The sequence below is a fragment of the Mobula hypostoma genome, chromosome 22 (genome assembly GCF_963921235.1).
Source record: "Mobula hypostoma chromosome 22, sMobHyp1.1, whole genome shotgun sequence".
In the NCBI taxonomy this organism is placed as follows: Eukaryota; Metazoa; Chordata; class Chondrichthyes; order Myliobatiformes; family Myliobatidae; genus Mobula; species Mobula hypostoma.
The window spans coordinates 1618573-1640060 of record NC_086118.1 but is presented as its reverse complement, the minus strand read 5'-3'; the positions used below and the strand labels follow the sequence as shown (position 1 = coordinate 1640060).

At 47.7% G+C, this 21488-nt stretch overlaps 1 protein-coding gene across 1 annotated transcript in view; it reads right to left on the bottom strand.

Annotated features, from left to right (window-relative positions):
* The window catches only part of LOC134336574 (glutamate receptor ionotropic, NMDA 2C-like), a 118949-nt gene extending 100236 nt beyond the window's left edge, over nucleotides 1-18713 (bottom strand). The window contains exons 1-3 of the mRNA XM_063030860.1: nucleotides 18326-18713; nucleotides 10515-10924; nucleotides 1705-2297 (exon numbers count right to left, since the gene is read on the bottom strand). Of these exons, the coding sequence (XP_062886930.1) occupies nucleotides 1705-2297; nucleotides 10515-10901 (980 nt within the window). The 5' untranslated portion in view covers nucleotides 10902-10924; nucleotides 18326-18713. The remainder of the gene's footprint in view (nucleotides 1-1704; nucleotides 2298-10514; nucleotides 10925-18325) is intronic.
* Nucleotides 18714-21488: the final 2775 nt, after the last annotated feature.

Sequence of the window (21488 nt, the reverse complement as noted above, 5' to 3'; positions counted from 1 at the left end):
CTCACCTACCACCCCATTAACTTCTGCATCATTCTCCGCAACTTACACCATCTTCACGCACCCTATCATCAAACACATCTTTGCCTCCCCCCTCCCCCCACCCTGGATCTCTACTTTGTGCAAGGTTTGCTCTCTCTGTGATCTCCTTGTCTATCTGTCTCTCCCCACTAATCTACCTCCTAATATTCCCGCAAGCAACAGAAATGCACACCTGTCCACTTATCTTCTCCCTCATCTCCATTCAGGGCCCCAAACAGCCCTTCTGGGTGAGGCAACACTTCACCCGTGGATCTGCTGATGTCGTCTATTACAGTATATCCAGTCCTCCTGATATGGCCTCCTCTACCTTGGTGAGACCCAAAGTAAGTTGGGGGTCCGCTTTGTCGAGCACCTCTACTCCATCTGATTCTTGTTCTGACATGTCAGTCCACGGCCTCCAATACTGCCACAGTGAGACCATGCTCAGTTTGGAGGAGCAACACCCTCATACTCCATTTGGGCAACCTCCAACCTGATGACATGAATATTGATTTCTCCAGCTTCCAGTACTTTCTTCCCTCCCCTTCTCTTTTCTTCCATCCTCCACTCTGACCACTTACCTCTTCTCCTCACCTCCCTCGGTACCCCTCCTCCTTCCCTTTCTCCTCTCCTGTCAGATTCCTTCTTCACCAGCCCTTTACTTTTCCACCTCTCACCTCCCAGATTCTGCCTTCATCCCTCCTCTCCCATCCACCCGGCTTCACCTATCTCCTTCAGCCTTCTGTTCCTTCCCCACCACCCACCTTTATGATGCTGAGTTCCTCCAGCATTTTGTGTGTGTGCTCTGAAATTTATGTGTTTTTGTAATTTCCTTTCAAAGTAATCGACAAGACAGTGTTGGTTGGAAAGGAAATATGGGGAAGTATTTTTATAAAACGTGCTTTAGTTTAACATTACTTATTAATCTTTTCCAGTTACTTGTCTTCCTTCTCAATTCCCTCACATACTTGTCTTAAAGGTATCAGCATTTTTGAGAGTCATACTAATGATTTGATTTACTGGAACGGACTAAGCACTGAGTATGAATCTTTCGCTGTCATAAGCTTCCTTTCCATTGTGACTCCTCTTTTCTTTCTGTTGCTCTAACTTTTATTTCCTTTGTTTTTCAGGTCATATTAACTCTGGATGTCCTATTTTTTCCCCTCAAAGGGCATTCCTGGTTTGTCCTCCTTGAATCCTCCTATTGCTTCGACCAACTTGTGCCAGGATTCTTTCTTAAATTGATTAAATTAGCTCTTCCACAACTGAGCAATTTTACCTGAGTGTTTTTCCAGAATTACTCTAACCTAAATGAAGTTCAGATCAGGGCTAGGTTTTTCCCCAAGTCATAACTTACAAACAAAAGCTTCCTCCACCATAACAGTAAGTGTAAGGGTTACTCTTTGAGGGATCATTACATTAAAATCCACAGCGGTAAATGTAAAGGGTAACCAACTGTAATTGATTGTTACCAGGAACGGTTTAATGCTAATAATTCAGCTCTCATGAATCATTCTTAGGTACCTTAAAGGTATCAGTATTCGACACTGATGAATTGATTCACATGAATGGACATAAAGCAGTGAAAGGTCATTGTCCGCTGCAGATTAACTGTGCCTCGCCTCTGGCCATTGAGAATCATAGCTCCCTATTGAGAAATTGCTTTACCAATTAACAGATCCATACCTGTACAATATGCTCTCCATGCCCCCTTGAACCGGATTCATGCAATCAGCTCTTGCTTCAGGAATATATCCATATGTTTTGTAAAGGTTCTCTGCACTCTTTGCGATGATTGCCATGCCATCCAGCACCCTTTCCCTGACGCTCATCTTCCACCGCTCTGTCATTACACTGATCAAGCCTGCAGGGAATTGCTTTGCCACCTGTTCTGGGTTGCCAACTGCAATACTGGAAAGTATCCAGACATAGCTTGGGCCTAAGAGATCTGCCTGGTCAGCCATTTCGAAAAGGTACTCCGCCTCCTGTCGCGAGCAGTACAGAATCAGAACTTGTGCATCAATCTGCTGGAGAAGCCGCTTGGTTGTTGAATCGTTGCCATCTCGCGTCATTTCCAGCGTAAGAGTCTGTACAACTTCCCACTCAAAATAGCTGGTGTCAACATGAAGCCTGATGTGGTCCAGAAACTCCAAATATCCAGGGAAGAAGCTGGTGATGATGGCAAAGCTCCCCCAGTCATACTCTTCCATTACTTTGAATATGACCCTGATCTGATGTTCCACAGAAGCCCCTAGCTGGAGAAATGCAGAGCGATGGGCCTGCAATGGAAAAGGAAAATCAAATACTCAGATACACTATGTGTCCATAGAGATCCCTCCCTGTTACAGAAGCCAGAGTCTATGATTCCTCTGTGAGGAGTGTCGGTTTGACAGGACAATGATTGCTCACACACTGCTGTACATCTGTCAGATGCCATTGGTTCAGCCAGGTTTTCATCATAGAATGTAGAAAACTTTCGGTCCACAAAGTTGTGACGAACATGTCCTTACCTTAGAAATTACTACGCTTACCTATAGCTCTCTATTTTTCTAAGCTCCATGTACCTATCCAAAAGTCTCTTAAAAGACCCTATCATATCCACCCCCACCACTGTTGCCAGCAGCCCATTCCACGCACTCACCACTCTCTGAGTAAAAAACTTACCCCTGACATCTCCTCTGTACCTACTCCCCAGCACCTTAAACCTGTGTCCTCTTGTGGCAACCATTTCAGCCCTGGGAAAAAGCCTCTGACTATCCACACGATCAATGCTTCTCATCTTATACACCTCTGTCAGGTCACCCCTCATTCTCTGTCACTCCAAGGAGAAAAGGCCGAGTTCACTCAACCTATTCTCATAAGGCATGCTCCCCAATCCAGGCAACATCCTTGGAAATCTCCTCTGCGCCTTTTCTATGGTTTCCACATCCTTCCTGTAGTGAGGTGACCAGATCTGAGCACAGTACTCCAAGTGGGGTCTGACCAGGGTCCTATATAACTGCAACATTACCTCTCGGATCCTAAATTTAATTCCATGATTAATGAAGGCCAATACACCGTATGCCTTCTTAACCACAGAGTCAACCTGCGCAGCTGTTTTGAGCGTCCTATGGACTCAGACCCCAAGATCCCTCTGATCCTCCACACGGCCAAGAGTCTTACCATTAATACTATATTCTGCCATCATATTTGACCTACCAAAATGAATCATTTCACACTTAACTGGGTTGAACTCCATCCGCCACTTCTCAGCCCAGTTTTGCATCCTATCAATGTCCTGCTGTAACCTCTGATAGCCTTCCACAATATCCACAACACCTCCAACCTTTGTGTCATCAGCAAACTTACTAACCCATCCCTCCACTTCCTCATCCAGGTCATTTATAAAAATCATGAAGAGTAAGGGTCCCAGAACAGATCCCTGAGGCACACCATTGGTGACCGACCTCCATGCAGAATATGACTCGTCTACAACCACTCTTTGCCTTCTGTGGGCAAGCCAGTGCCGGATCCACAAAGCAAGGTCCCCTTGGATGCCATGCCTCCTTACTTTCTCAATAAGCCTTGCATGGGATACCTTATCAAATGCCTTGCTGAAATCCATATACACTACATCTACTGCTCTACCTTCATCAATGTGTTTAGTCACATCCTCAAAAAATTCAATCAGGCTCGTAAGGCACAACCTTCCCTTGACAAAGCCATGCTGACTATTCCTAATCATATTATACCTCTCCAAATGTTCATAAATCCTGCCTCTCAGGATCTTCTCCATCAACTTACTAACCACTGAAGTAAGACTCACTGGTCTATAATTTCCTGGTCTATCTCTATTCCCTTTCTTGAATAAAGGAACAACATCCTCAACCGTCCAATCCTCTGGAACCTCTCCCGTCCCCATTGATGATGCAAAGATCATCGCCAGAGGCTAAACAATCTCCTCCCTTGCCTCCCACAGTAGCCTGGAGTACATCTCATCTGGTCACGGCGACTTATCCAACTTGATGCTTTCCAAAAACTCCTGCATGTCCTCTTTCTTAATATCTACATGCTCAAGCTTTTCAGTCTGCTGCAAGTCATCACTACAATCACCAAGATCCCTTTCCATAGTGAATACTGAAGCAAAGTATTCATTAAGTACTCTGCTATTTCCTCCGGTTCCATACACACTTTCCCACAGTCACACTTGATAGGTCCTATTCTTTCATGTCTTATCCTCTTGCTCTTCACAAACTTGTAGAATGCCTTGGAGTTTTCTTTAATCCTGCCCGCCAAGGCCTTCTCATGACCCACAGAAACATAGAAACATAGAAAATAGGTGCAGGAGTAGGCCATTTGGCCCTTTGAGCCTGCACCGCCATTCAGTACGATCATGGCTGATCATCCAACTCAGAACCCTGTACCAGCCTTCCCTCCATACCCCCTGATCCCTTTAGCCACAAGAGTCATATCTAACTCCCTCTTAAATATAGCCAATGAACTGGCCTCAGCTGTTTCCTGTGGTAGAGAATTCCACAGATTCACCACTCTCCATGTGAAGAAGTTTTTCCTCATTTCGGTCCTAAAAGGCTTCCCCTTTATCCTCAAACTGTGACCCCTCGTTCTGGACTTCCCCAACATCGGGAACAATCTTCCTGCATCTAGCCTGGCCAATCCCTTTAGAATTTTATACGTTTCAATAAGATCCCCCCTCAGTCTTCTAAATTCCAGACAGTATAAGCCTAGTCGATCCAGTCTTTCATCATATGAAAGTCCTGACATCCCAGGAATCAATCTGGTGAACCTTCTTTGTACCCCCTCTATGGCAAAATATCTTTCCTCAGATTAGGGGACCAAAACTGCACACAACACTCCAGGTGTGGTTTCACCAAGGCCTTGTACAACTGCAGTAGTACCTCCCTGCTCCTGTACTCAAATCCTCTTGCTATGAATGCCAGCATACCATTCGCCTTTTTCACCGCCTGCTGTACCTGTATGCCAACTTTCAATGACTGGTGTATAATGACACCCAGGTCTCGTTGCACCTCCCCTTTTCCTAATTGGCCACCATTCAGATAATAATCTGTTTTCCTGTTCTTGCCACCAAAGTGGATAACCTCACATTTATCCACATTAAATTGCATCTGCCATGAATTTGCCCACTCACCTAACCTATCCAAGTCACCCTGCATCCTCTCAGCATCCTCCTCACAGCTAACATTGCCGCCCAGCTTTGTGTCATCCGCAAACTTGGAGATGCTGCATTTAATTCCCTCATCTAAACCAATTCTCTATCCACATCAATACCATACCCCCAATACCGTGTGCTTTCAGTTTGCACACTAATCTCCTGTGTGGGACTTTGTCAAAAGCCTTTTGAAAATCCAAATATACCACATCCACTGGTTCTCCCCTATCCACTCTACTAGTTACATCCGCAAAAAATTCTATGAGATTCGTCAGACATGATTTTCCCTTCACAAATCCATGCTGACTTTGTCCAATGATTTCACCGCTTTCCAAATGTGCTGTTTTCACATCTTCGATAACTGACTCTAGCAGTTTCCCCACCACCAATATCGGGCTTACTGGTCTATAATTCCCCCAGTTTCTCTCTCCCTCCTTTTTTAAAAAGAGGGGTTACATTAGCCACCCTCCAATCCTCAGGAACTAATACAGAATCTAAAGAGTTTTGAAAAATTATCACTAATGCACCCACTATTTCTTGGGCTACTTCCTTAAGCACTCTGGGATGCAGACCATCTGGCCCTGGGATTTATCTGCCTTCAATCCCTTCAATTTACCTAACACCACTTCCCTACTAACATGTATTTCCCTCAGTTCCTCCATCTCACTAGACCCTCGGTCCCCTACTATTTCTGGAAGATTATTTATGTCCTCCTTAGTGAAGACAGAACCAAAGTAGTTATTCAATTGGTCTGCCATGTCCTTGCTCCCTATAATCAATTCACCTGTTTCTGTCTGTAGGGGACCTACATTTGTCTTAACCAATCTTTTTCTTTTCACATATCTATAAAAACTTTTACAGTCAGTTTTTATGTTCCCTGCCAGTTTTCTCTCATAATCATTTTTCTCTTTCCTAATTAAGCCCTTTGTCCTCCTCTGCTGGACTCTGAATTTCTCCCAGTCCTCAGGTGTGCCGCTTTTTCTGGCTAATTTGTATGTTTCTTCTTTGGAATTGATACTATCCCTAATTTCCCTTGTCAGCCACGGGTGCTCTACCTTCCCTGGTTTATTCTTTTGCCAAACTGGGATGAGCAATTGTTGTAGTTCATCCATGCGATCTTTAAATGCTTGCCATTGCATATCCACCGTCAACCCTTTAAGTGTCATTTGCCAGTCTATCTTAGCTAATTCACGTCTCATACCTTCAAAGTTACCCTTCTTTAAGTTCAGAATCTTTGTTTCTGAATTAACTATATCACTCTCCATCTTAATGAAGAATTCCACCATATTATGGTCACTCTTACCCAAGGGGCTTCTCACGACAAGATTGCTAACTAACCCTTCCTCATTGCTCAATACCCAGTCCAGAATGGCCTGCTCTCTAGTTGGTTCAGAAAACTAGCCCGCATACATTCCAAGAAATCCTCTTCCTCAGCACCCTTACCAATTTGGTTCACCCAATCTATATGTAGGTTGAAGTCACCCATTATAACTGCTCTAACTTCTCTTCTATCGACTTCTCTAACTTCTGCTAAGGCCCCACCTCCCCCTCGTACCCCATCTGTTACTCATTTTTATGCACACATTCTTTCTCTCACTCTCCTTTTTCTCCCTCTGTCCCTCTGAATATACCTCTTGCCCATCCTCTGGGTCACCCCCCCCCTTGTCTTTCTTCCCGGACCTCCTGTCCCATGATCCTCTCGTATCCCCTTTTGCCTATCACCTGTCCAGCTCTCGGCTCTATCCCTCCCCCTCCTGTCTTCTCCTATCATTTTGGATCTCCCCCTCCCCCTCCAACTTTCAAATCCCTTACTCACTCTTCCTTCAGTTAGTCCTGACGAAGGGTCTCGGCCTGAAACGTCGACTGCGCCTCTTCCTATAGATGCTGCTTGGCCTGCTGCGTTCACCAGCAACTTTGATGTATGTTGCTTGAATTTCCAGCATCTGCAGAATTCCTGTTGTTTGCATTATAACTGCTGATACTTCATTGCACGCATTTCTAATTTCCTGTTTAATGCCATCTCCGACCTCACTACTACTGTTAGGTGGCCTGTACACAACTCCCACCAGCCTTTTCTGCCCCTTAGTGTTATGCAGCTCTACCCATATCGATTCCACATCCTCCCGGCTAATGATTTTTCCGTTCTATTGCATTAATCTCCTCTCTAACCAGCAACGCCACCCCACCTCCTTTTCTTTCATGTCTATCCCTCCTGAATATTGAATATCCCTGAACGTTGAGCTCCCATCCTTGGTCACCCTGGAGCCATGTCTCTGTGATCCCAACTATATCATATTCATTAATAACAATCTGCACTTTTAATTCATCCACCTTGTTAAGAATGCTCTTTGCATTGACACACAAAGCCTTCAGGCTCGCTTTTACAACACTCTTAGCCCTTATACAATTATGTTGATAAGTGGCCCTTTTTGATTTTTGCCCTGGATTTGCCAGCCTGCCACTTTTACTTTTCACCTTACTACTTTTTGCTTCTACCCTCATTTTACACCCCTCTGTCTCTCTGCACTTGTTCCCATCCCCCTGCCACATTAGTTTAAATCCTTCTGAGCAACAGTAGCAAATGCTCCCGCTAGGACATTGGTTCCAGTCCAGCCCAGGTGCACACCGTCCTGTTTGTACCGGTCCCACCTCCTCCAGAACTGTTCCAATGCCCCAGAAATTTGTATCCCTCCCACTTACACCATTTTTCAAGCCATGTATTCATCTGAAATATCCTCCTATTTCTACTCTGACTAACGTGTGGCAGTGGTAGTAATCTGGAGATTATTACCTTTGTGGTCCTACTTTTTAGTTTATTTCCTAACTCCCTAAGTTCACCTTGTAGGACCTCATCCCGTTTTTTACCTATATCGTTGGCCCCTTCTGGCTCTCCTAATTTCCTTCTTAAGCTGCTTCCTATTAGCCTTATAATCTTCTAGATCTCTAACATTACCTAGCTCTCTGAACCTTTTTTAAGCTTTTCTTTTCTTCTTGACTAGATTTATTACAGCCTTTGTACACAATGGTTCCTGTACCCTACCATAACTTCCCTGTCTCATTGGAGCGTACCTATGCAGAACTCCACACAAATATCCCCTGAACATTTGCCACATTTCTTCCATACTTTTCTCTGAGAACATCTGTTTACAATTTAAGCTTTTGATTTCCTGCCTGATAGCTTCATAACTCCCCTTACTCCAATTAAACACTTTTCTAACTTGTCTGTTTCTATCTCCCTCCAATACTATTGTAAAGGAGATAGAATTATGATCCCTATCTCCAAAATGCTCTCCCACTGAGAGATCTGACACCTGACCAGGTTCATTTCCCAATACCAGATCAAGTACAGTCTCTCCTCTTGTAGGTTTATCTACATTTTGTGTCAAGAAACCTTCCTGAACACACCTAACAAACTCCACCCCATCTAAACCCCTCACTCTAGGGAGATGCCAATCGATATTTGGGAAATTAAGATCTCCCATCACAACAACTCGGTTATTATTACACCTTTCCAGGATCTGTTTCACAATCTGCTCCTCGATATCCCTGTTACTATTGGGCAGCCTATAAAAAGCACTCAGTAAAGTTATTGACCCCTTCCTTTTCCTAACCTCCGCCCACAGAGACTCCATAGACAATCCCTCCATGGTGTCCACCTTTTCTACGGCCGTGACACTATCTCTGATCAACAGTGCCACGCCTCCACCTCTTTTGCCTCCCTCCTTGTCTTTCTGATGCATCGAGAGTCTGGCACTCTAAGTAACCATTCCTGTCCCTGAGCCATCCAAGTCTCTGTAATGGCCACCACATCATATCTCCAAGTACTAATCCACGCTCTAAGCTCATCCGCTTTGTTCACAACACTCCTTGCGTTAAAATAGACACATCTCAAACCTTCGGTCTGAGCTCATCCCTTCCCTATCACCTGCCTATCCTCCCTCTCACACTGTCTCCAAGCTTTCTCTATTTGTGAGCCAACCACCTCTTCCCCAGTCTCTTCAGTTCGGTTCCCACCCCCCAACAATTCTAGTTTAAACTCTCCCCAGTAGCCTTAGCAAACCTCCCTGCCAGGATATTGGTCCCCCCGGGATTCAAGTGCAACTGTCCTTGACTGGACTGCACACCTGGAGCCTTCCACTTTCACAGGTATCACTTGCAGCTTGCTACTCTGCCAGGCACCACACCGAGGATCCCCCTCCAACAGGCACTTTGCTGTTTGATGCGTGCCACTCTGCCTGCTATCGCATGGACCGGTGCTGGGAGTCAAGGCAGGATCTCCAGGATAGGCATCTGGTAACTGAAGCACTTCTACCAGCCTCTGTCTGACAAGGCTGATGAAGAGACTCAGCCTGTGAGACGGCTATCGGGTGCACAGGTCTCACCGTGCACACTGCCACGGTAAACAAACTCTGTATCTGGTGCTCAAGACCACCCCTTGTGACACTGTCTGGTGAATCAGACGTGTCGGTGACACTGTCTAATGAATAAGGTTGAGTGTGAGACTGACAGACAAGGCTCACACTGTCAGTACACATGTGCCCACATCGCACTCTGGAGAATAAGCTTATTCCATGGAACACTCTTGTAAAGAAGACATGTTTAGTCAGACTGTTAACATTGTACGGCAGCAACAATGTTAGCTAAAGGGCTTAAGACAATTTTCCATGAGATTCTGTCCAGTGCAACAGCACAAAGCCGTCCTTTCAGTTTCTGGCAGGTGGACATTTTCTGTCAGGAAACATTTCCACTACATTCACAACGTCTGCATTCAGGCCTGAGCAACTCTGTTGTAGGCACTTCATCCACACCAAAACATTTATTCTCTCCATCTCCAGTACTCTGTGATGGCACTGTGCACTGTGCAGGGTCAGTCTGTGCTGGCTGGGTGTGTCAGCAGAAAAACTTACCAAGACTTCTCCAAAACATCTTCCAGACCCAGGAGACCGTGGCAGGGACAGGGATGCTCACAGCATTTAACAAGTCTCCTGGCAAGCACCTGAATTGCCAGGGCACGGGAGGTCATGGGAGGGAAGGAGAGAGAGAGAGAAAGAGAGAGAGAAGGGGGAAAGAGAGGGGGGGTGAGAGAGGGGAAGGGGGAGAGTGAGAGGGAGAGGGAGAAAGAGAAGGGAGAGAGAGGGAGAGAGAGAAGGGGAGAGGGGGAGAGAGGGAGAGAGAGGGGTGAGAGAGGGAGAGGGGAAGGGAGAGAGTGAGGGGGCATAGAGAAGAGGGAGAGGGAGGGGTGAGAGAGGGGAAGGGAGAGGGTGACAGGTGAGAGAGGGAGAGGGGAAGGGAGAGGGTGAGGGGAAGGGAGAGAGACACTGGAACTTACCTTTGGATTCAGCACAAGTGTGGAACCTCTGTTCATTCCGATGATGGGTACTGAGACGTGTGCAGACATGAAGTCCAGAATCAACGCCACAGCCTCAGATTCAATAACGTCCTCAAAGATAATGGCGTGGATCCTGGATCTGGGCAGCACCTCGCAGATGTTTGAGATCAGACTGCTGGGATTAGTGTTGTTCATTATTAGTGTGACAGTGTTGATTTGTATGGGCAGGTCTTGGAAGATGTCTCCATTGAAGCTACCTTTGAATTCCATGTGGTACCAAGAGCCTCCAAGTATAACAGCGATGTTGACCGCAGGTTGGATGGGTTCCTTGGCAAAGGCAGACTCTGCCACATACAGGAACAGAACAGCCTTAAACATTTGATCCATGGTGTAGACAGCTGACAGACTCACTGAAGAAATACAAGAGTTGTCCAGTTAAGAGAAACCCACAACTATATGCATTTTAAAGTAGTTAATGTTACGGTGCAAAGGGGAAAGAACAAAGACAAAAGCAGAAAATATGGAAATACCCAGGGAGTCAGGCAACATTTATACTGACGTTCAGTCAGTTGTTTTTTACAGATGACCTTTTATCAAACAAGTGTGTGTTTAAAGTTACAGAGAGGGGTTGGGCAGAGAGAACAAAGGGACTGCTACAATAATGTGGAGTCACGTTGATCCAGATGACACAGGAGTATTAGTTCTTTCTAAGAGACGGTGGCAAAGGCTTGTTGATGACAATTGATCCATTTGGAGGAGGTGTTAACAGTGGGGAACTCAATGGTGGGACACAGAGCATAGGAGTACTAGACATCTGAGGCAAAAATGAATGCTGGATTAGAAGTGAGAAACACTGAATTAACAATGCAAATCACTGATCTTTCATTGAGGGAACCAATTCTGATGCAGACTGGAAAGGCTGGTTATCTGAAGCGTTGAATTCATTGTTGAATCTGTGGGTTTAACATGCTGAGGCTGTGGGCGAGATGCAGCTTCTTGAGCTTATGTTGGGCTTCACTGTAACAATGCTGGAGTCAAAGGCACGAGGTCAGAGTGGGGACGGAATAGAAAGTTAGAGTGGCAGATAGCTGGAAGCTGAGTTTCAAAAGCACATTGTACCAGAGGAGCTGGGAGGAAAACAAGGGGTGCACAATTAAAGATCGGAATCAGAATCAGGTTTATTATCACCAGCATGTGTTGTGAAATTTGTTAACTTAGCAGCACCAGTTCAATGCAATAAATAATATGGAAGAAAAAAATAAAATAATAATAATAAATAAATCAATAACAGTATATGTATATTGAATAGATTAAAAATCATGCAAGAAACAGCAATATCATATATTTAAAAACTGAGGCAGTGTCCAAGTGCTCAATGTCCATTTAGGAATCGGATGGCAGAGGGGAAGAAGCTGTTCCTGAATCGCTGAGTGTGTGCCTTCAGGCTTCTGTACCTCCTACCTGATGGTAACAGTGAGAAAAGGGCATGCCCTGGGTGCTGGAGGTCCTTAATAATGGGCACTGCCTTTCTGAGACACCACTCCCTAAAGATGTCCTAGGTACTTTAGGCTAGTAAATAAGATGGAGCTGACTAGATTTACAACCCTTTGCAGCTTCTTTCAGTCCTGTGCAGTAGCCCCTCCATACCAGACAGTGATGCAGCCTGTCAGAATGCTCTCCAAAGTACATCTATAACAGCTTTTGAGTGTAGTTGTTGACAACCAAATCTCTTCAAACTCCTAATGAAGTATAGCTGCTGTCTTCCCTTCTTTGTAACTGCATCGGTGTGTCGGGACCAGGTTAGATCCTCAGAGATCTTGACACCAAGGAACTTGAAGCTGCTCACTCTCTCCCATTTCTGATCCCTCTGTGAGGATTGGTATGTGTTCCTTCGTCTTACCCTTACTGAAGTCCACAATCAGCTCTTTCATCTTACTGACATTGAGTGCCAGGTTGTTGCTGTGACACCACTCCACTAGTTGGCATATCTCACTCCTGTATGCTCTCTCGTCACCACCTGAGATTCTACCAACAATGGTTGTATCGTCAGCAAATTTATAGATGGTATTTGAGCTATGCCTAGCCACACAGTCATGGGTATAGAGAGAGTAGATCAGTGGGCTAAGTACACACCCGAGGTGCGCCAGTGTTGATCGTCAGTGAGGAGGAGATGTTATCACCAATCCACACAGATTGTGGTCTTCCGGTTAGGAAGTCAAGGATCCAATTGCAGAGGGAGGTACAAAGGCCCAGGTTCTGCAACTTCTCAATCAGGATTGAGGGAATGATGATATTAAATGCTGAGCTATAGTCGATGAACAGCATCCTGACATAGGTGTTTGTGTTGTCCAGGTGATCTAAAGCTGTGTGAAGAGCCATTGAGATTGCGTCTGCCATTGACCTGTTGTGATGATAGGCAAATTGCAATGGGTCCAGGTCCTTGCTGAGGCAGGAGTTCAGCCTAGTCATGACCAACCTCGCAAAGCATTTCATCACAGTCGATGTGAGTGCTACTGGGTGATAGTCACTAAGGCAGCTCACATTATTCTTCTTAGGCACTGGTATAATTGTTCTCTTTTTGAAGCAAGTGGGAACTTCCGTCTGCAGCAGTGAGAGAAAGATGTTGCTATCTGGGCTAAAAAGTATATTTTTAAAGGAGGAAACAGAAGATTTCAGTTCAGAGTGGTTGTATTGGCTTTGCAGGGTTCTGCTTTGGTGGGCATTTCTGTTCACAATGTCCATTGATAATGTTGAAATTGGTCTGAAAGCTGGACAGGTTCCAGGTAGTGCCCACTATATGGTGGGTAGGACAATAAAACACAGTGAAGTACAGTGTTCACTCGCAGTTAATGAAAGCATTACAGTCAGTTTAAATAGTGGTCATTCATTTGGACTGTATTCATCATTGAGAATCGGCCACTGCTCTGATCACTCTACAGTACCATTCATACATTTACCGATGGAACAACTGCTATTGTTAGAATTTCAGATGATGACGAGGAGGTGTCCAGGAGTGAGATAGATTGGCTGTTCGAGTGGCGCTGCAGCAACAAACCCACACTCAGCATCAGCAAGACCAAGAAATGGATTGTGGCCCTCAGGAAGGGGCAGTCGGGAGAACTCACTTCGCAGTGAAAAGTGGGGTTGGGTTCCAGGCTATTCAACATCGCAGAGGATCTACACTGGGCCCAAAAACAACACCAGTGATTCTACATCATAAGGGATTTAGGGAGATTTGGTATGTCACTGGAGACTCCTACAAATTTCTACAGATGTACAAGGAAGAGCATTGTGACTGGTTCCTGGTATGGAGGCTCCAGTGTGCAGGATCGAGAGAGGTTCCAGAGCTTCGTAGCTCCATCATGGGCATAACCCTCCCTTTTGTCAAGAGCAGTGCCTCAGTCACCATACAGGATATGCCCTCTTCTCATTACTATCACTGGAGAGGAGGTACAGGGGCATGAAGACCCACGGCTAGTACTTCAGAAAAAGCTTCTTCCCGTCTGCCATCAGATTTCTGAATGGCCCATCTTTATTCCTCTTTTCACTGTTTATTGTAATTTTTATGTCTTGCATGTCTTGAACTGTACTGGGGCCACAAAACAACAAATTTATCAACATACGTTAGTGATAATTAAGGTGATTCTGATTCTGACCTGGGTGAAGAGCAAGAGCATTTGGTTCAGAGGGTTGGTTTTATAAATTAAGCTCAATATTGCAAGTGACTGTAAAAACTATGGCATGAGTAGAGAAGAGAAAAAGTAACAGAAGTGCCTAATTGACTTATAGAAACTCTGAGGAAGAACATAGGTTGAGTGTTGTCTCCCAGACTACAGGGTTGATGCTCAGCATTCCGAGCAGTAACAGTACAGATCTATTCAGCTGCCAAACCTGTTGGTTAAGAGTCTATTACAAGAAAGAAGGAAAAAGAGCACAACAAGGCTCCAAAACATAAAATGAAATGTAAACAACTAAGGCAAAGGAAGGGAGGTACTCCACGTTTTAGCGTGAATTAGGAACAAGCTCCGAGTTAAAAGGTGGGAGAGACCGGCCCTGCTGAAAGAACACTGGATTATCATGGATAAAAATAGTTTTCTATAACTTTGCAGCTGGCAATATTCTATGAGGGAACACTGGAATCTTCCGGATACATAGAGCACGCCATACAACCTGGGCAGATGCATTCAAGGGGAAAAGAGGAGAGAAGAGAAAGTAAAAGGCAGGACCTGGATTAGGGTAAACAGGATAGGCTTAACGTTGCTTTAGAGACTGACAAATTTACAGTCCGTGCAATTGCCCATAAAAAGAATTGCAGACAATGGAAATCTGAAATAAAAACAGGAATTACCAGAAACACTTAGCACATCAGGCATCGGTGGTGAGAAAAACAATGTGAACATCTCAAAGGTTCAAAGGTCCAATTTAATGTCAGAGAAATGTATACAATGTACATCCTGAAATGTATACAATATACATCCCGAAATGTATACATTATACATCGTGAAGAACTGGGGAAATGAGAAAGCAGGTTAGTTTAGAGTTACAGAGGGGGTGGGGGAGGGTGGTCAGATCAAGGAGAATGTCTCCAATTGCAGATCAATTTGAGATTTGTTCAAGCTGCTCTCCCCATGAATATAGAATTTGTAGCAGTGACATAGACAAGGGGTGGGATTATGTAATTTAATGATGATAATAATTAAGCAACACTGAAGAAAACAAACAAGACAATACATGAAAAAGATTAATCTCAAAGGGGTAAGGAATGGAAACAGGGAAGTTAATCTTCATGAAGCTTCGTAAACTATCTGTCTTTGGTTGGGGGTAGGACAATTGCACTGAATATTTTGGATGCATATTAGCCAGTTTAAGACCTTAAAATCTAAGGCTAGTTTATCCTGATTTTAATATAGATCTTGGAGTAAAAGCGAACAGTAGCACAGGCCCACTGAAAGTTCAAGAAACAGTACTGGACGCTATGGATAGTGAAACTTACAGGAGGTGGTTGCAGTAGGGAAATTCCCCCAATCTGTCCAACACCCACATGCTCTGTCCAACACCCACCCAATCTGTCCAACAATCACCCAATCTGTCCAACGCCACATGCAGTGTCAAACATCCACACAGTCTGTCCAACACCCACACAGTCAGTCCAACACCCACACACAATCAGTCCAACACACCCACATTCTGTCCCACACCCACACTCTGTCTAAAACCCACACTCTCTGTCCAACACCCACACACTATCTGTCCAACACCCTCACGATCTGTACAACACCTACACTCTCTGTCCAACACCACATGCACTGTCTAACACCCACACAATCAGTCCAACACCCACAGTCTCTGTCCAACACCCACCCAATCTGTCCAACACCCACCCAATCTGTCCAACACCCACACAATCTGCTCAACACCCACCCAATCTGTCCAACACCCACACAATCTGCTCAACACCCACCCAATCTGTCCAACACCCACACAATCTGCTCAACACCCACCCAATCTGTCCAACACCCACACTCTCTGTCCAACACCCACACAATCTGCTCAACACCCACCCAATCTGTCCAATACCACACAATCCATCCAACACCCATACTCTCTGTCCAACGCCCACACAATCTGTCCAACACCCACACACTCTGCTCAACACCCACACAGTCTGTCCAACACCCACACAGTCTGTTCAACACCCACACAATCTGTCTAACACCCACCCAATCTGTCCAACACCCACACAATCTGTCCAATACCCGAACAATCTGTCTAACATCCACACAGTCTGTCCAACACCCACACAATCAGTCCAACACCCAGACAATCAGACCGACATGCCCACAATCTGTTCAACACCCACACTCTCTGTCCAACGCCCACTCACTCTGTCCAACACCCACACACACTGTCCAATACCCACATTCTGTCCCACACCCACCCAATCTGTCCAACGCCCACACAATCAGCCCAACACCCACACACTCTGTCCAACACCCACACACTCTGTCCAAGACCCACAGGATCTTTACAATACCCACACAATCTGTCCAATGCGCACACAATCTATCTAACGCATACATTATATGGTCAACACCCAGACAACCTCGTCAATACCCACACGCTCTGTCCAACACCCAGACAACCTGGTCAACACCCACACACTCTGTCCAACACACACACAATCTGTCCAACACCCATAAAATCTGTACAACACCCACACACTCTGTCCAAGACCCACAGGATCTTTACAATACCCACACAATCTGTCCAATGCGCACACAATCTATCTAACGCGTACGTTATATGGTCAACACCCAGACAACCTCGTCAATACCCACACGCTCTGTCCAACACCCAGACAACCTCGTCAATACCCACACGCTCTGTCCAATACATGCTCTGTCCAGCACCCACACACTATATCACACTACCTGCTTTTCAATCTGCCTCCGTACAATGTGTCAAGAACAAACCTATGTACCAATTCCCCTCGGTTGTAGACAGTCCCACACCCACCCACCCACTTAGATACAGGTATTCCAGTACCCTCAGACACCCCCACACTCACAGATGGCAGACATCCTGACTACTCAGTTGTCTAAGCTCCCCGTGTCCTGCGCCCCGGTTTCCAAATATCACGCTCCTTCCTTTATGCTAGTCGGGACGTCCCATGCCCCACACTTCTATCCCCTGCGCCCATTTCCACGGGAACCGAGTTCCGGTTCTAAGCCCCCAGTACCCCAGAATTCTCAACCCATCCGGATGTCGGTCCCGAGACTCGGTATCCCTGCCGTGAGCTCATGTTGCTGTCAGCGAATTCCAGACCTGAAATGCCCGGTCTGGAGGAGCCGTGAATGATGAGAGCACATCCATGCTCTCCCGATCCCCGGTCCCGTACCCAGGTGCCGGGGTCATGGAGATAAGGAAGCCGAGAACTCCACAACAAGTTGCCCATGGCAGACCCCGGGTTCGCAGCCAGCAACACTCTGCGGACGCGCAGTATCCGGGTCATCGTTACCGGACCCGCGCTTCAGAGGGACAGCAGGGTGACTCCCGACCCAGAACCGACTGCCAGGCACCACCGCGTAGTTTCCCACTCCAGGGGCACCGTCCCCAGAACCAAGCCGCTGACTTAAAACCTCCACGCCGCGCCGTTGTCGGGGGTCTGTGTGGCTTCTGAACGAACACAGAGCCAGATCCCGGTCTCCCAAGACCCCAGCTCGCGGATCACAGCTCATTACTCCAGCATCCACAGCCAGTCTCACAATCCCAGACATCCTCACACCCATCTCCATCCCGGTATATCCCTTTCCAGGTATACCCAGCAAGAAGTCCCGCCGGTCCTCTGACCCACAGTCGCCCTCTTCAAAAACACTCCGACAGAGGCGGCTGCTCCTGTCGAATGTTGTGCGGGCGATCGAAGACTCTGCGGTCCCCTTAAAGACCAGGATCCCTCCAATCCGCCCCCCCTTCCTCCTCGCTCCTTAAAAAACAGATCACGGCGGGGAAATGAAGGTCTCAGATTCTGCGGCAATTCTGAAAAGAATAAAGAACGCCGAACTCGGTAATCGCCTCACCTGTCTCGTCACGGTCTCATTCTTGGACAACCCGTATCCCAGTCCGAGCCCGCGGATACTGCGCGCATCCCTTAACCCTGTCCCAAACCGCCCGCCCAGTCGTCCATCTGTCATCCTCATTCCCATTTGTACTTCGTACACGCAAGATCTCCGAAAACACGCGCCCATGCTCTTAAATAAAGGCTTGGTATCTGTTCCGACCTTAATGCACGCAGTGTGACTCCGGAAAAATACCTGGGTATCTGAGCCGAGAGGCGATTTCCAGAGCATCTTAAAACAGCCACTTTCACTCATTGAACCAAGTTATCCAAGCCAGCTCCGCGGCACCGCGGTCCGCTTTCGGCACAGGATCAGACAGGCTGAAGTCGTTCATTGATTTTAGGAAGCTTCTTACAGATGCAGAAAGTGTGATATGATTTCGGGCGGCGAGTTCTGATCTCACATTACGGACAGCTGGAGAAGTGGTCGCCAGCGGCCGTGGGCTCTCCAGGGCTCCAGCGTGGGCAACAGGCGGCTTCTGGGCGATGCTGGTGGGAAACCGGGAAGTACCGAGGATACATCCCAATGGGACACCAGACTGACGTAGCGACCCCGGGATTGTCCGTTCTAAACTGAACTCATGAAACTGGATGAGGATCTGAGGGCGCAGAACAGTGGTTCGATTTCCAGAGAGAAGGGCAAATGCTACAAAACAGTTAAAAGACGAAATTTCACAACTTTGGGCTAAAGGCAGGACCGCGAGTGATGGAGAGATTAAATCACGAGCTGCGCAAATTGGCGTATCGATCTCAGAGGTTTTCAGGAGACACCCCGCCCACCCACCATCCCGCCCCAAAAATGATAACAATGTCACAGAAGGACTACAAAATACTCCACAGATGAATTCGGTATTGAAATACTAGCAAACAGGAAGCCAAAATATGTCAACAACGGGCGATGGATGACAGGAGCTCAGGGCAAACTGAAGAGAGGGCTGTGCGCATGTTTACACGGGGAGAGACACAATAGGAAGCACGGTAAAGGTACAGACGAGGCTTTCAGCGGCCTTGCGTTCGCTGGGCATGTGACAGGAAACTTAGATGCAATGTGAAGGTTGCAAGCAATCTGACCCTGCATCAGACCATTATATCCTTTTTTTTTCCAAATTAAATCAGTCAAACTCAGGTGGAAAATTTCCCAAATCAAACATTAACTTTTTCCCTCCAGCCCTTCCTTCTTCCAGTCACTACCCTCGCTACCCTCCTGTTGCTATGTAAGTGTTTAGCCCCGATCCCGATTCATTATTGATTTCTACGTTTGAAATCAACACCATTTCACCTTCAGAAAAAAATCTCCCTCAAAAGACCAACTGTGCGCTGCATTGGTCAGGACATCCCAACAGCGACCGGTCCGCTCAACAGCCCCAGACCCCAGGAAGCATCAGAGGACTGGTGGAAAATCTAAAGAGTCTAAAGAAAAGAATACCACTCTGCCACAATCGTGTGTCGAACTCAGAATGAAGGATTATTTAGAAAAAGGTTAGGGAATTTCAGGATGACAGATTAGTAACTCAGGACTGCCGAATGGTGGATTGAACCCGCAATCAGTACTATTCCGAATTACTGATACTGTACCTGTACAAGTCTGTTCACTCGTTCGCCTGTTCTCTCCATACCACAAATTAATTCCCACTTTGCCTCATCATTCTAAACTGGCCCACAGGAGTACAGAGCCCCCTGAATATTCATCTGCTGAAGCTCAATACCACAAAGGGCCAAACTGTGAATGCTCCCTGCTCTGTTTGAAGTAACTACATTGGCAATCATGAAGAAAGAGTGCCAGTTTCAAAGTACATTTAATATCAGAGTATGTATACAGTAGAGAACCTGAAATTTGTCCTCTTCACAGACATCCACGACACAAAGAAACCCGGCAGGATGACAGCAACATCAAACTCAATGCCCTCCTCACCCTCCCTTCAAACAAACGGCAACTAAATCATCAACTTCCCCTCCATCCCCACCCACGCCAGCAGAAGCAATTAGCCCCCCTCCCCTCTCCCCTCACCCCTCTCCCCTCACCCATCTCTCCTCTCCTCCCTCCGCTCTCCCCTCTCCCCTCTCTCCTCACCCCTCACACCCCTCCCCTCCTCACTCCCCTCTCCCCTCACCCCTCACCCCTCCCCTCTCCCCTCTGCCTCATCCACCTCCCCTCTCCCTCTCCCCACTTCCCTCACCCCTCACCTCTCTCCACTCTCCCCCTCCCCTCTCCTCCCTACCCTCTCCACTCTCCCCTCTCCCTTCACCACTCACGCCCTCCCCTTCCCTCTCTCCTCTCCCCTCACCCCTTCCCTCTCCCCCTTCCCTCTCCCCTCACCCCTCACCCCTCCCCTCTCCCCTCTCCCCTCTCCCCTTTCCCCCTCTCCCCTTTCCCCCTCTCCCCTTCCCTCTCACCTCTCCCACCCCCTCTCCCCTCTCCCCCTCTCCTCCCCTCTCCCCTCACCCCGTCCCCTCTACCCCCTCCCCCTCCCCTCAACACCCTCCCCTCCCCTCTTCACCTCTCCCCTTCTCCCCCTCCCCCTCACCCCCCCTTTCTCCCCTCTCCCCTCTGCCCTCAGCCCCTCCACTCACCCCCTCCTATCCCCTCCCCTCTGCCCTCTGCCCTCTCCCCTCACCCCTCTCCCCCTTCCCTCAGCCCCTCCCCCTCCCCTCCCCTCTCCCCCTCTCCCCCTCCCCCTCTCCCCTCGCCCCCTCTCCCCCTCCCCTCCCCCTCCCCCTCTCCCCTCTCCCCGCTCTCCTCTTCTCCCCTCTCGCCCTCACCCCCTCCCCTCACCCCCTCCCCTCTCCACTTCTCCCCTCTCCCCCTCACCCACACCCCTCTCACTATACCCTCACCCCTCCCCTCTCCCCTCAGCCCCCTCTCCTCTCCCTCTCCCCCTCACCTCACCCCTCCCCTCTCCCCTCTCCCCTCTGCCTCACCCCCTCCCCTCTCCCCTCTCCCATCACCCCTCCCCTCTCCCTTCTTCCCTCTCCCCTCTCCCGTCACCACTCACCCCCCTCCCCTCTCCCCTCTCCACTCTCCCTGCTCCCCTCTCTCCTCCCCTCAACCCTCACACCCTCCCCTCTCCCCTCACCCCCTCCCATCTCCCCTCTCACCTCTCCCCTCACCCCTCACCCCCTCCGCTCTCCTCTCACCCCTCACCATCCTCCCCTCTCCCCGCTCCCATCTCCACTCTGCCTCACCCCCACCGCCCCTCCCCTCTCCCCGCCCCCCTCACCCATCCCCCTCCCCTCTCCCTTCACCCCTCACCCCGTCCCCTCCCGTTTCCCCTCACCCCTCTCCCCTCTCGCCCTCCCTTCTCCTCCTCTTCCCCCTCACGCCTCTCCCCTCTCCCCCTCCCCTCTCCCCTCTCCCCCTC